The sequence below is a fragment of the Prenolepis imparis genome, unplaced genomic scaffold (assembly GCF_030444845.1).
Source record: "Prenolepis imparis isolate NDT839.2.m4 unplaced genomic scaffold, iyPreImpa1.0 SCAF_5, whole genome shotgun sequence".
In the NCBI taxonomy this organism is placed as follows: Eukaryota; Metazoa; Arthropoda; class Insecta; order Hymenoptera; family Formicidae; genus Prenolepis; species Prenolepis imparis.
Window position 1 is genome coordinate 18,109,635 of NW_028141163.1, and position 16,443 is coordinate 18,126,077.

Consider the following 16,443-nt stretch of genomic DNA (forward strand, 5'->3'; position numbering starts at 1 on the left):
GTCGATAGCGCTGGTTTCATTCGCAACAGCGAGAGAGCCTGTACACGGGGAACCGAGGAAGGCGATATAATACACTCAGTGAGCGATAGTGCATGTACACGAGAATGCATGTACATCGAGACGATTTTTATTCGCGGGTTCTTCCGGCCTTTTAACGGAACGGTCCTTCCTCTGGTCGCGCCTGACACGATCGCCGAATAAAGCTCGGCAGAGGAGCACGCAGATTATTACGAGTTTCGTTTAGTGCCAAAAGGTGACGAACGCCGAGCGAGATTCAATTCACAGCTACCCTTCAGAGAGAAAGAGAAAGAGAGAGAGAGAGAGAGAGAGAGAGAGAGAGAGAGAGAGAGAGAGAGAGAGAGAGAGAGAGAGAGAGAGAGAGAGAGAGAGAGAGAGAGAGAGAGAGAGAGAGAGAGAGAGAGAGAGAGAGAGAGAGAGAGAGAGAGAGAGAGAGAGAGAGAGAGAGAGAGAGAGAGAGAGAGAGAGAGGAGAGAGAAAGAGCGAGAGAGAGATCCGTATCGACGAGAAGGAGCTATCGATGTGTGCAGCGTGTTCCGATCATCGGGACGTCAAATTTGATAACAATTCGCAGCCTCGCTGAGCCTACTACGATACCATAGCCGTCCCCGGAGCGATCCGTTTTAGCGGATTCGTTACTATCCCGTACTTCAGTTATTATGTCGGTAAATTGGAAAACTACGAAACGGCATTTATTTGGAAGCATCAGATATTATTATTGAGTAGCCTCCTGAGCAATGAATTTTATGTTGCAATTGCCGAACGTGATTTCAGAAGTATACGGTGAGTGCGAAAATGCGATTGATTTATTACGAGACGGACGAACAAATCGCGGATAGATACAATATCTGTTGTCTTTACAAAAACGACCATTAATGACAGGACGTTTGCCTCATAATGCAGTATGATTGTCTCGAACGATCGGATAATTCTCAGAGGAATCCTTATAATATGCGTACACGCTATATATTATTGCTTGAATAAAATTTTTTAATCTTCACAAATGTTGCAGAGAGAGAAAGCAATATATTTCAGAGAGGGGATATACATTGGAGAAATCTCTTAGTGTGTATTTAGTTTTAAATGCAAAATACAAACTGTCTTTAAGAATACTGACCTTGAGATTAATATATCTATATATTTTCTTGATGTTTTTTATTTATATTTGTATTTATATAATTGTAACGTTTAAAGCATTATTTCTATTTAAACAAAGCATATTTTATGTAAACACTTATTGTATCAAAATCAGCTTTTCTTGCTGTACAGACAATAATTCTTTTCTTTACTAATATTGTAATCTATATATAAATATATACACATATATTGATGATACATTTGCCTTGAATAAAGATCAGGTTTATGATAATCTAATTATATGCTAATTTTAATTATTTCAGACTGAGACTGTATAAATACATATATATATGGAATCAAAATGGCACGTAGACGTAAAACCGAAGTGAAAGCATCTGAAAAATCATCCCATAAATATGTACCTGTGCGTAAATCTAGCAGACAAATAGCTAAGAAACAGTTAGAAGAAAAGAAAATAAATGGAAACATTTTGGATACATCTTGCTCAAACAGTTTGGAAAACTCCAAGTTTACTGGCGAAGATCATAGCCGAGTTTTATCAAAGAAGAATCAAAATTCGCAGAAGAAACATAGCAAACATAAAGGTATCTCTAATAATGTAGTTGTAAATAATGAGAATATTGTATACAATGCTTCTCGATACAAGCGGGATGCGGGTGAAAGTGACAGTCAAGATGATATAGATAATATAATTAATGAATCAGAGAAACTTAGTCCAGAAGATGTACGACAGGTTGTTGTCGGTAATCCAAATCCAAGCAATGAATCTTTGCCTACGTCTGTGCCGAGCGAAGTGGAGATGTGGTCGGAGGGTGTCATAGAAGAAACGATAATCTGCGAAGAAATGGAAATGGAAGAAGATGTTGCAGACAATAGTTACACTTTGGCACAGGATAATGTTACGGTTGAACAAGTATTACTTGTTAATGAACCTAATCTTGAAGAGAAGAATTTTGTGGAATTTACTGTGATACAAAATGAGGATGAATCCATGGTGATAACATCTAATTCAGAAGATATTTCGAACAATGAATATATTATTCGAGAAAATTTTAATAGTGTACATAATAATAAATTAGAAAATTCCATATCAACTGTGCATACGGCTAAATCGGTAACTTCGAGTAGTGGAAATTGTAATATTATGGATTCCAATGTGGATAAACCTTATATTAACAAGAAGAAAATTGTATTAGAAGATCGTAAAAAACAAAAAAATGATAAAACAATTTATGATAAAATAAGAAAGGAAATTTCAGAATCGATATCTGATAAAGTTCATATGTGTTCTACCAAAATGGATTCTAGTTTTTCTAATGAAAAAAGAATTGATTGCAAACGGGAAGGCAAAACTTTGAAAGCAAGAAGTATGCATACAGATTTGTCAAAGGAAGATACATTTAGTAAAATAGATACTGAACTGGCGAACATGCAGATAAATGAATGTTCAAAAGAGATACAAAAATTGGTGAATGATCTCTCTAGTGTGGAAAGTAGTGACTCTCCGGTACAAACTCCTTTAAATGTGGAAAAACTGTCCCCTTTAAATATCGATGATGAAAGTAGTTCATCGATATTAGATAAAATGGAGCAATTGCATCGTCCAAATAATTCTGTTAATTCTCATATTACAGAAATATTTTCGAAAACTGTGGAACCTAATAATATTATTAAAAATCAAGAACAAAATATATTAAAACCCAATTCTTGCAATGATAAACTTCAATATACAGATCGAGTTTTATTAAAGTCAAAAAACACACAAGATAAGAAGAATATGAGTCAGCAAAAGAATGCTGAACATTTAACAACTATTGATGAATATCAAGATAGTGAAGGAGACAATAGCAAAATCGATTGCGAAGATATTAAGTTATGCAGCAGCAGTGAGAACAGTAACGATACATTATTATCGCTTACCAATTGTAAAGGACGCGAGCTTGATGTAAAAAATGCAACTGGTAATACAAGTGATATTGACAAAAAAGTAGAATTTAGAGGTCGTAGTGGAAGTACTGATACGACAGGTTCCGAAAGCGGTTCAAACAGTTCAGGCGTAAGACGAAGTAGTAGAATTCGATCTATTGGATTGATGAAACAGAGGTATGACATTAAATAATTCAATCTTAAAATATAAAAATTATAGTAGATAATTTTTTTTTTACTGTGATTTTTAATGTGATAAAAATTAATATATTTTTTAATAATAATTTTTTATATTACATTAATATTTTTATATTACATTATTTTTATATATTAGTAAAATATAAATATTTTTTAAAAAAGTTAAAATAACAGTTTGGATGAATAATTTTTTAAAATAATTTTCTAATTAAGTTTTAAAAAGGTTTTTAAATTAAGTTTTAATATGAAAAAATTAATTTTTTTTAGATCTCGCGGACGTGGCTTGGTTACAAAGCCTAACATAGATATTTCAAAAGTAACTCTTCAGCAAGAAAAAGATAAAGTAGTTAATAATATAAATCCTTCTATCGCTCAGGAAGTAAAAATAGATAATTCTGAGACACAATGTGATAAGGAAAATAATTCTAGCAAGATATCAATGTCGCTGGATATTTCAGCACCTTTAAATACTAGTTATAATACCACGGGATATGATTCTGACTCTTCAAAGCCGGTTAAAGTAAAATCTCGTTGGCGAAGATCGAGTGAACTTGAAATGGGTGGGTCATGTGCAGGATTTGGATCTACCATTACTTCTACATCAATGTTTGGATCATCTGTTGCACTTCCATCTGAATTAGGCCGTTGTGCATCAGTAAACACTGAGGAATCGAATACGTCATCAGAATCGAAATATAATATCGTTAACAAAAATGTAAAACCTTGTACAGAAACAGAGCAAGTCAAAGATGCATCAATAACATCCAATAATGTTTCTACCGTTTTAACAGTACCACAAATTCCAAAAACTATAGGAGCTAAAATTCCTTTGCCAATGGTTACCGAAACAGAGGACAGGGAAATGGAAGAAAGACTAAGTCAATTTGAACACCTACGTGAAAATTTATATCTTACTGAAAGGTATATATAAGTAGAATTAAGGACTATTTTTGTGAATATAAAGCATTAACATTGTGTTCTTTGCTAAACGTATGAATATTGTTTCTAATAATATACACATAATAGACTTGTGTGTATTAAATATTTATAATATTTGTTAACTAGATATACAAACAAAGAAACTAAAAGAATGGTATGTGATTGTTTTTTAACTGAAGAAGAAATTGAGAGGGGAGAACTTGGTTGTGGAGAGGATTGCCTTAATAGACTTCTCATGATAGAATGGTAAATATTTTATTTTTAAAATAATAAGAATTCAGTTTTATAATTTATATCTATACATTGTGTACAAGATAAGAGAAAGAAAAAGATATAACTGTTAAAATAATAAAGTAATAATAAATAAAGTATTTTTTTTTCTTTAGAGTAGAGGAATGTATTATATAAATCAATTATTAACAGAACAGTAATAGAAGTAAATTGATGATAGATATAATATAGATAATAATGTTGTTTTCATATTTATAGTGGAGCTAGATGTGTAGTAGGTGATAGATGTACAAATAAAAGATTTCAAAATTGTGAATATGCCAAATGTGAAGTGTTTCGAACGGAGAAGAAGGGTTTAAATGTGAAGTGTTTCGAACGGAGAAGAAGGGTTTTGGTTTACGTGCTGTTGTCGATATAATGGCGTAAGTAAAATTTTAAATAAATGAAAAAATATATGAATATATTTTCGAGTGAGAGAAAAATAGGACAAGAATGATGGAATTAAAAAAAAGTTTACATCTAAGTTTCATATCTTTATATTGTGTTCATAATTACAGGGGCGAATTTATAATGGAGTATGTTGGTGAGGTTGTAGACCCAAAAGATTTTAAACGTCGAGCAAAAGAATATTCTAAAGATAAAAATAGACATTATTATTTTATGGCATTGAAATCCGATCAGATTATAGATGCTACTATGAAAGGAAATGTATCCCGATTTATTAATCACAGTTGTGATCCAAATGCAGAAACGCAAAAAGTAAGTTTTTTTTATCTTTTACAAACTAATAAAAGTAGTTTTTTTTGTGAATATCTAATTGTGAGTTTATGATATCTTGAAATCTTATTGACGAACAAAATTTTTTAGTGGACAGTAAATGGCGAATTACGCATAGGATTTTTTAATAAAAAATTTATACCTGCCGGTGAAGAAATTACATTTGATTATCATTTCCAACGTTATGGGTATGTTTTTTGATGATATATTTTTATATCAATAATTACAAATCAACTTTCTATGTGTATAAATTGTGTGCATGCATATTATATATGCAGGGTGTCTCATTTTAAAGGGTCCACTCAAATATCTTAAAAATACTGCGTTAAATCGAAAAATGTTTCAGACAAAAGTTTTGTGACTTTGAGGGGGACATAAGATGGATTTGACATTGGATAGTCATTTGAAGGTCACGTAAAGATCATCTTCATTTTCTTAAATGGAACTTCCTATTTTTCATTACATATTCTTGTAGCTTATCTCGAAAGCTTTCCAAAACACTATAATAAAATGTTCTTCCATTAAGTATTTTTCGAGTTACGAGGCTTGAAAAATATAGTATTTTGACATAAAATACAAAATATCTTATAAATTATTCAGTTTTCGGTAATCTTACCTTAATACGAGGCGCATTTTTAAAGTAAGGTTCGTTTTGAAATAAAAAAAGGATCTCAACATATAAAAATAATTTATTATAGCCAAAAAACTTCTACAAGCTTACTTTATTTTTCCACATAATCATCATTGACTTCCAGTCATTTTTGATATTGTTTCAACAGTTTCCTAATTCCATTATTGTAAAAGTCTGCCGCCTGTGTCTTGAACCAGTTAATAACGTCGTTCTTTAGTTCGCCGTTAAAAAATTGAATAGACAACTTTGTGAGGTTTTTGGATCAAATGTTATGAGTGACTTTAAAGTTAGGCAATGGTGTCGTTTATTTAAAGAAGGACAAACAAATGTTTATGACGAAGAGTGCAGCGGTTGCTCAACAATGATGACAGAAGGTTTAATAGAAAAAGTGAATACAAAAATTATTAAAAATCAGCGGTTTACAGTTTCAGAATTGTCTATTCAATTTCCTAACGCGAACTAACGAAATAACGAAAAGAAATAGATAACGAAAAGAAAAGCGTACTAAAGAACGGCATTACTAACTGGTTTAAAACACAGGCGGCGGACTTTTACAACAATGGAATTACGAAGCTGTTGAAACAATATCAAAAATGACTGGAAGTCAATGATGATTATATGGAAAAATAAAGTAAGCTTGTAGAAGTTTTTTGGCTATAATAAATAATTTTTATATGTTGAGATCCTTTTTTTATTTCAAAATGAACCTCACTTTAAAAATGCGCCTCGCATTAAGGTAAGATTACCGAAAACTAAATAATTTATAAGATATTTTGTATTTTATGTCAAAATACTATATTTTTCAAGCCTCGTAACTCGAAAAATACTTAATGGAAGAACATTTTATTATAGTATTTTGGAAAGCTTTTGAGATAATCTACAAGAATATGTAATAAAAAATAGGGAGTTCCATTTAAGAAATTGAAGATGACCTTTACGTGATCTTCAAATGACTATCCAATGTCAAATCCATGGTACCATCTTATGTCCCCCTCGAATTTACAAAACTTTTGTCTGAAACATTTTTCGATTTAACGCAGTGTTTTTAAGATGTTTAAGTGGATCCTTTAAAATGGGACACCCTGTATATATAAAATTTATATTTGTTTTTATTTATACACAATTTTTTATTATATATTTAAATATTAGCAAGGAAGCTCAAAAATGTTATTGCGAAGCGCCAAATTGTCGAGGCTGGATAGGCGATACACCTGAAGAAGAAACGGAGAAGATTGAAAAGGTTGAAGAGAAACGCGAAAAAGATACGAAGAAGAAGAAAGAAGAAAAGAAACCTGTTGATTACATGGAAGATGAAGATGTAAGTATTGCAATTAATAATAATATGAACATTATGCATGATTAAGCAGTGTAATTTCTTCACTTTATCTTTTTTTTTTGTTTTATTTTAGTTGGAGGAAGAAATGGACAAATTGTGCTCAGGTGGTTTGAAAAATCGTGCACACACATTAACATTAAGCAGATTAATGGTTCGTAGTAGAGAATTAAAACACAGAACACGCTTGTTACGTCTCATACAAAGCGGTGAACAACCCTGCCGAAGATTATTTTTGGATTATCATGGATTACGTTTGATTTGGAGTTACGTTATGGATATTGCTGCAAATGAATCAGAAGAAGCTCAACAATTTCGCTTAGAAGTGCTAAAAACTCTAAATACACTGCCAATACCAAATAAGACAATGTTAATGGATAGTAAAATATATGGTGTAGTTGAAAGATGGGCGAAAAGATTATATCTTTCTCCAAATGCTGATTCACCAGAAGATGATCAAGTTAAATCAAAGACGACTAGTGAAGAAAATTCCGATAGCAATGAAAAGAAAACTCTTGATGAACGTTTGAATGACATTCCAGATAAACGAAATAATAATATCGAAAATTGTTTGGCAGTTAGCGAAATTAAATCAGAAAATACAGATCAGAATCTTATACCTGATTTGGCTTGTAGTCTTCTTGCTGAATGGTCCAATCTAAAAGAAGTTTTCAGAATACCGAAAAAAGAAAGGATTGAACAAATGAAGGAACATGAAAGAGAAGCAGGTATTTTCTATAATATATTAATAATATTAAAAACCAAAAATAGTAAGATTTATTAACATCTATCAATTTTTGTTACAGATCGAGGATATAGAGAAGAATTAGAGAAAGAAGAGAAGAGAGGAACATCGTACGATAGGTATGTATTTGTATTTTTAATTTGTGTCATTGCAATTATGCACATTTCTTTGTGATATTCAATATATACAATGTATAATAATAAATAAATTAAGTTTAAAAAATATTATTTATTATTAATTGATTTTATAAACTCTTAGACATAGATCTGATAGATATAATCGAAGTGAAATCGACAAACGTGGTGACAGAAGACGAGGACGAGAATCTCCAGAAGCTGAGCATAGTAGAACAAAAGATAAAAGAATAGAAGAACGCAGTCTAGTTCCTATACCACGAATGACGAAGTACGAGCGTAGACAATTATTTGCATTAAAAGTTGCAAAAGAAGAAGAGGAAAGACAACGTCGTCAACAGCAAGAATCATGGCAAGAACATGAGAATAGATGTTTAGCATTGGGTATAGATCCCCATACCACTGCCATGGTTGATCCTCAAACTGGTTATCCTGTTTTTTATAATCCGACATTAGGCCAATGGCAGCATTATCCCACTCAAGGTTATATTTGTTATTATATTTTATGTATTTTTTAAATAATTTTTGTAATAAAAAATACATGCATTTCTATATTTTTAAAATATTTAGAAAAAATATGAAATTCTTTTTATAGATGGGGGAGAAGCAACGCAACAATGTACTCCTGTATATGTAGGAGGTCCTCAGTCTACCGGTATAAGCCAGAGCCCTCATGTACTATCATCAGCAATGACAACCGATATATCGTCCGGAATTACGACTGGCATTCCACCAGTAGCTTACTCGTTAAGTCAGACGTCTGTGTTCAGTCAAACAACATCTTCCTATTCTTTGATATCGCATCCACAACCGTATTCCGAAGGGCAACTATCTCTTCCAAATAGTTTAGTGTCCGTTCCTGGCGGAACTCCTCCTATATCAATTCAAACGCCTCTTTATAATCATGAAAAACTCGCAGATGAACAATTTTCTAATCATACATCTGGGGAAAGCGTCAGCACGAATCGACCGGCACAACCTGAAATTTCACCGATAGATTTGCCACCGAAATGGAAGAGTTCGACGGATAGCAGAGGTAGAACGTATTATTACCATGTAAAAGAAAGAATATCGCAGTGGTTACCTCCACCACCCGATCATATCGGAGTACAACCAGATTCGTCATCTACTTCGGAATCTAGCGAAGAATCTAGTTCATCGAATGAGGATGACGAAGATATCGATGATGATCATAACGAGGATCAAAGAAATGATGATATGGAGGCAAGTAGCTCTCTAACAGAAAGCCCTTTATCTAGGCCAAATATATCTAAAAAATTAGGTGGTCAATTGATCGGAAGTTCACTGCCGTTGCCGGAATCTAAAAAGAGAAGGGATGGTTTGGTCCAAGAAAGAATTATTAGTGTAAGTAAAATTTAATTTTCATATATTTATTTTATGTTAATATTTCAAAACATCAAATATAAATTCTTTTTAAAAAATTACATAAGGAGTTACATCTTAAATGAAAGAATTTTCATCTTGTAGTCACGATGTATTAAATTTGTCAATATTAATACCTAAAGCTTTCAATATACATATATAGCTGTAGAATTTTAATCGATCTATTTATATTTATATATATTATAGCCACGTAGGGAAGAAGATCGTGTTGATCATAAAGCATATAAAGAAATAAAAGAGAAATTACGACGGCAGAAAGAAAGAGCAAAACTAAAAGATGTTGAGAAACTAAAGAAACATAGACGAAGTAATAAATCGAAATCTCATTCGCGACATGGATTAAACAAGTTGCAACAATCAACATCAGCCGAAATGTATCCTATGAAATCTGAAAGAAGAATCAAGGAGGCATTCAGAACAAGTATGGCTAATGTGATGGTTCACTTCTTAAATCCATATAGGAAAACTGAATGTAAACAAGGTAGAATAACTAATACTGAAGATTTTAAACATCTAGCTAGAAAGGTATGTTTAATTTTTGCTACCGTAATAAATACTATCATAAATTATGATATAAGTTTATTTATTATTGTACATTCTGTGTTACAGTTAACACATTTTGTACTTGCAAAGGAATTAAAACATTGTAAAAGCGTAGATGAATTACAATGTAACGAAAATGTTATACATAAAGCAAAAGACTTTGTACGTAAGTATATGAGCAAGTTTGGAGCAGTGTATCAGAAAGGTACAGATGAGGATTAGCTACGTAATTTATAAAATAAAATTGTTATTTATTGCACGCGAGTCCTTCTATTTCGACTATCGTGAAATATATTTAGATATGTATAGATACATTTGTAATTGTACTATTGTAAAATAGGTAAATTTGTGTGTACATCATGATAAAGATTTTTCATGATTTAGCAATGAATAAATTAGCAAATTTTTAATTTTTCCATACGTTATATATAAATTTAACATATATTCATTTATACATGCTAACTCTCTTGCACACATGTTACACCTTTTATAAATATTGTAACTTATATGCCAATACAAGTGTAAAATATGTACTCTGATATTTGTATAAGATACCATTTTACCTACCTATCGGGTATCTATTATAAAATTGATATAGATCGATAAATATTTATTTGTATGTCACAAAATAATTCTCTTGTAAATAATATAATTTTTAATTGCTCCATATATACTGAGTTGCTGTTATATGTGCTTCCTGACTTGCATAAAATTTATAAAAATTGAACACAAAATGGAAGGCAAAATCTTGCATTTATAAATTTTACTTTGCATCATTAACATTATATCTACATGGTACAAAAATTGATTCTGTGATGCAATTTTTTAAATGGAAGCAATGTAAAAAAATTGAATAAAAAGAATTCTATTTATTACTGTTATTATTTACAGTAATTATATATTTATCAATTGCAGTATTTATTTTCTTACAGATGTGTACCATTTGTATAATATTTATTATTATTATTTTTTAACCTTATACATTATGCTTAATATTGAAAAAAATTTTTAAATGCTAATAAATCGTTTAATAGCTGATTGTGTTAAGGCTCCTTGGTCCTCGCCGCGACCATGTGGATTATGACGTCAGAAGCGAGAAAATACACGCTGAAAATGTTTGCGTGCCATTTTTAGATAAAAAGATATTTTGATAAAACACAACTTCAGATGGCTTTAGCACACTTTTAAAATATTCCAAAAACTATCCTTTTCTCTTTATAATCAATCAATAGCTGTAAAATGACTGTAATATGAAGCCCAGTCCGTCTGGTCATAGAGTATACATGCGCAGTCATTTCGCATGACAACGTCTGATGTTTCAATTATTTTACGGTTGTTGATTGACTGTTAAGGGAAAAATATAGTTTTCGGAGTATTTTAAAAATGTGCTAAAACTATCTGAAGTTGTGTTTCATCAAAATATCTTTTTATCTAAAAATGGCACGCCAAAATTTTCAGCGTGTATTTTCTCGCTTCTGACGTCATATCCAACATGGTCGCGGCGAGAACCAAGGAGCCAACCAAAGAATATAAAGAGTACTCTTTATTCAATGATTTAGGCCCGTTTCTACTATAACGTCGATTAACTTTAATCTACGGTTAAACTATATCTTTGTCTTTTTTCAGATACGTTCTTAAAAAGAGATAAAGATATAGTTTAACCGGAGGTTAAAAAGTTAACCGACATTGGTAGAATTGGACCTTAGACGCTTTAATAGCGATTGTTTAATTTTTCATTTTCCTCTTATTTTAATTCTCCATGAAATTTTCTACAATCGCAGAGCGATTTTATAGCTAGATGTGCGGAAAATTAATTACTAAATATGAATCGGTTTTGTAATTCTGAATATTATTGATCCATATTAAAATTACTTTTTATAAAATAATAAATTAAAAATATAAGAACTTTAGTTCTCTTTTATATTATGTTAACAAAAAAATATAAAGAAATATAAGGAGATCTCCCACTTTAACCTTGACATAGGTATATATGTTGTCAAGATCATGATCCTGAGTAACATCTAAAAGGTTTTAGCCTGTTTATTAAAAAGTTTTATTATACCCAGGTAGAACCATAAAATTCATGACGTCATTATGATTTTATTCATCACTTAAAAATTACCTGGATAAAAATGATTCACAAAAATGATTTAAAAATAAGTATAATCTGCATAGATTTAAAGCCCCTTAATATAATTAAGATAATTGCATATATGATTTTCAAAAAATTTATGTTGCTTGAATATTGTTAGAATATGTGTGAACAATAGAATAAACAAATAATTGTAATATATAAAAAATTTTTTCCAAAATTATTTTTAATAAGTATATTTTTAATAAACATTGCCGCGTAATAATAAACAACTCCTCGCGCGCCTAGTAACCTCGATCACTGGGCGGCCGCATCTTGCCGCGGGGTTACATTTGATAGTAGGCCGGGCTAATACGGCGATTTTTAATAATTAATAATTCGTTAAATATTGCGAAAATTGCAAAATGGTAGAGTACTTTTCGACTCAATTTATTTCGCTCTATCTGCACACGAATTTAATCCCAAACATTCTGGGACATCCTGTATATAGAATATGTATGTATATACAGGGTGTCCGGTAATAGTCGCATCAACCGTCGTGTGCAGGTAGAGCTAGTTAAACCGAGTAGAAAAGTCCTCTACCATTTTGCGATATTCTCAATAATAAGAGAGAAATAAATTAAAGAAAATCAGCCAATTCGCGCGATGATAAGCGTGCGGCGAGAAGAGACAGCCCACTCGGGGGTCCAGAGTTAGCGCTACTCGTATAGAGTTACTGTCTTTTGTAAAGCGCTCCACCCCGCTTCATCGCGCGCTTAGCAACCGTGTAACATTATACTGTTTCTTTTCGCCGCATGCTTAGTAACGACATAAAACTGGGCTGTCTCTTCTCGCCGTCGTCACGCGAATTGGCCGATCTTTATTAATTAATATCTCTCTTATTATTGAGAATATCGCAAAATGGTAGAGGACTTTTCTACTCGGTTTAACTAGCTCTACCTGCACACGACGGTTGATGCGACTATTACCGGACACCCTGTATATAATAATACATATAATTTCACAGAATGTCCAATGGACGTCCAGTTTTAGTTTTTATTTAGTCCAAACGTCCATGGATATAATATGAACATTTTAAGAATATCCATTATTAGACGCTCAAATAAGTATATTATATTTAGACGTTTTAAAAACGTTTATTTTATATGTATGTACCCATACAGCATGCACAAAAAACATTTCATTTACATTTGCAGCAATATTATAATCTTACAAGTTGTAACGTAATATTGGAGAGATATTATAAGAACATGTACGTAACTCTAATAATATTTTATGAGATATATATATTACTGCACACATCATTCCAAAAATATTACAAAAAACAGTAGGGTATTCATTAATCATTATTAATTCTTTTATTTACCGCTATGCGACGCGCGATGCGCTATCTTTCTCGTATTTAACATTTGTTATGAGAATTATATATAAAGCTTGCAAAAATCGATTATTAATATTAGAGTAGCCGAACATCCGAGTATTACGGATAAACAAAACAGTTCCAATGATTTTTTTCTTGTCTCTTTTGGATATCAATATTTCTGCAATCTTTTGATGCTGTATGAGATACTAAAATGGTATATTCAATACTCTAAAATATATAAATCTAAATTTTAAAAAATAATTTAATGTTCGAAACAGGTCCAATTTTAGTTCATTAGTACTTAAAATGGACATTTTTCGATTGTCCAGAAAAGTAACACTGGACATCTTTAAAATGACCTAAAGATGTCTAAGGCTCTAATATATGGATGTTGTAAATACGTACAAAATGTCCAATATGTATATTTTTAATACGTTTTTAAAACGTCATTGTGCTGTATGGGTTGAATCGCGCTTTGTGACCCTCAAAAGAAGTCCGTATATTTATATATAAATGATAACTGTGGAAGTATAATTATATACATCTTTTATAAATTCTGAAATAAAAATTTTATTAAAGTAAAATTTATATACAATTATTTAAAGAAATGTAGTTTTATTATACGAACTTATTATAGCCAAAAATTATTTTTAATAAACAAAGTGTTTCTTATAGACTTTTGGATGTTGAAAACGATGCCGCAAACCAAATTTCACTAGCACGTCCGCGATTTCCAAAATAATAATTAAGGTTTAATATGTAAAAAAATAGTCTTTTTGCGATATTTAAGATTTTTTGGAAAAAAAGGTTAATGATGTTATCTGGAAAGTCTGATCAATAATGTCATGAATGTATATTGTTCATCCCCTATAAAATAGTAGTAGTGATATAGGGAGAGTTAAAGATAGTATGAATTAACTTGGCTTTCTGTCTTCTTCTAATGGTATACTATGTGCATACTGGTGCGCAGATTACGTCATATAATAAGTCACGTCTACTAGAAGAAGACAGCAAGCCAAGTCAATTCATGCTATCTTTTTCCCTCAGAGGAGGACGCCCCCACTCCCGCGGTTTCGCTGCCTCATAAGCAGTCTATCATCTTAATATGGCTATGTTCGCGAGAGAGAAGAATGATGAGATAGCGCTTAGGAAAAGAGAATATTTAAATAATATTTTTAAAAAATATTTTTTTAATAATATTTTTTAATAGGCACAAGGAAATGAAAGAGAGGAATTTTTATTCTAAAATGAATATATAAATTAAATAAGAGGATAAGTAGGCCAACTAAAACGAGCTACAAATTTTCGGTGTTAAAGTATTATTGTTATTATAATATATTTAAAGGGTAAACGTTTCGACTGTACTCAGTTTTTTTCAATACAAAAACATTTATAATTCGAAGATATGTCTATGTATAAGAACATTAAATTCTGTTAATACGGAAGCTGGTATCATATTGTTAAAATTATTACAATCGGACAGTTAACATTAGAATAACTTTGACTAAACTCAAACTAGTTAACGTCTAGTATTGAGAGGAAGGCCTTGTGTGTTGATTAAATACTCGAACTTATTCTATCGATAAAATTATTCAGATTCCTCGTTGGCAAACGAGAATGTGTTGGTGAAATTATCTCTTGATTATATTTCTTTTCTTTCCTGCCCAATCGTCTAGATAAGTTGATAAATGCGCTATACATATTGTCTAATAGTTTGTAATATCGACATTAAAAAGTTAATGATTAAACACTTACATTTATGTCAAAAAATCATATGAAGTTCTGTCATATGTTCCGTCCTCAAGCATTGTGTACAATTTTAATCTTAAAACGCGACCGCTTGTTTGTGAGTCAATGTTAAAACTGATAAATTATCAGACCTTGCTATGTTTAGATTCTATGACCCTGATAATTTTTTTAGAATGTCAAAATAGCTGCTGTCAAGGAGTTCGGTGTCTCTGTTAGAATTAATATTATTTTTTTGTTCTTTGATATGTAGCATTTCTGATATTAATCTTTTGTGGTAATTGCTTTCAAAATCCAAGATTTTAACATTATCCCAATCAAACGTGTGTTGTTGATTTAATATATGTTCAGAAATCACCGAATGTCTCACAGAATCTAGCTTAACATTATTAATGTGTTCTTTGAGTCTGGTCCGCAATTGTCTTTTTGTCTGACCTATGTAAGAAACCTCACAATCATTACAATTAATTTTGTAACATGTTACATTGGAGTTATGGGGTTGTTCATTTTTATCCTTTTGTACTTTAACCTGGAAGTCTGGAAGAACGCTAAACAGTACAGACATAATAATATCTTTAGATGTGATATCTTTGTTTACTAATGTACCGCTGGACCTCGCAATTGACAGTATAAATAATAGGTGGCATTATGTGGAAGCACACACAAAAATTCCCAAAAATGAGTTCATAAACGCTATTAAATATGTTTTAACATCAACTTTTTTTAGTTTTGATAATAAAACATACAAACAAATTCATGGGGCACCCATGGGTTCTCCAATATCTCCAATAATTGCGGATATGATCATGCAAGATCTAGAGATCTCAATCATAAACACTCTTGACACAAATTTACTATTTTACTACCGATATGTTGATGATATCATATTATGTACGTCGGCAGATAGAGTCACACACATTGTCAATGAGTTTAATAATTACCATGAGAGATTAAAGTTTACAGTAGAGAGGGAGCTTAACCGGTGTATAAGTTTCTTGGATATTTCCATTAAGGTAATAGACGACATTATATATGTTGACTGGTTTCATAAAAAAACATTTTCGGGTAGACTTCTATCTTTTTACTCAAATCACCCCATTTGTCACAAAATAGGTATTATATATGTAAGAATACAACGCGACAGATATGACACCCGATAGCTGCTGCCACCATATAACGGGCGGCGCATGCGCGCGCGGAGGCACATCGTGCTCCAACACGGGAGAGCCAAGAAGAGCGCGAGTCGAGGGGACTCTCCTTCGAGA

At 31.5% G+C, this 16,443-nt stretch overlaps 1 protein-coding gene across 4 annotated transcripts; it reads left to right on the forward strand.

Moving 5' to 3' along the window:
- On the forward strand, positions 1 to 10,646 carry Set2 (SET domain containing 2). 4 transcript variants are annotated; one of them, XM_083037803.1, is made up of 16 exons: positions 1 to 801; positions 1,031 to 1,083; positions 1,419 to 3,219; positions 3,508 to 4,161; positions 4,306 to 4,425; positions 4,669 to 4,732; positions 4,768 to 4,832; positions 4,968 to 5,169; positions 5,278 to 5,375; positions 6,968 to 7,136; positions 7,228 to 7,879; positions 7,958 to 8,015; positions 8,155 to 8,513; positions 8,626 to 9,395; positions 9,621 to 9,959; positions 10,044 to 10,646. In XM_083037803.1, exons 3-16 carry the CDS (start codon positions 1,457 to 1,459, stop codon positions 10,197 to 10,199), a joined length of 5,469 nt encoding a protein of 1,822 aa, XP_082893929.1. In that variant the 5' UTR covers positions 1 to 801; positions 1,031 to 1,083; positions 1,419 to 1,456; the 3' UTR covers positions 10,200 to 10,646. The 4 variants fall into 4 exon arrangements, with proteins under 4 accessions (XP_082893929.1, XP_082893931.1, XP_082893932.1 ...); XM_083037805.1 differs by lacking the exon at positions 1,031 to 1,083 and having other exon boundaries at positions 8,626 to 8,874; positions 8,950 to 9,395; XM_083037806.1 differs by lacking the exon at positions 1,031 to 1,083 and having other exon boundaries at positions 1,419 to 1,700; positions 1,821 to 3,219.
- The last annotated feature ends 5,797 nt before the right edge of the window (positions 10,647 to 16,443 follow it).

What these genes read in the sequence shown, in the direction of transcription:
- Set2 (XM_083037803.1), top strand. Translation starts at nt 1,457, where the DNA reads ATGGCACGTAGACGTAAAACCGAAGTGAAAGCATCTGAAAAATCATCC. An exon ending in ATTACATGGAAGATGAAGAT is followed by an intron (nt 7,137 to 7,227) that starts GTAAGTATTGCA and finishes GTTTTATTTTAG; the next exon opens with TTGGAGGAAGAAATGGACAA. An exon ending in TTAAACATCTAGCTAGAAAG is followed by an intron (nt 9,960 to 10,043) that starts GTATGTTTAATT and finishes TCTGTGTTACAG; the next exon opens with TTAACACATTTTGTACTTGC.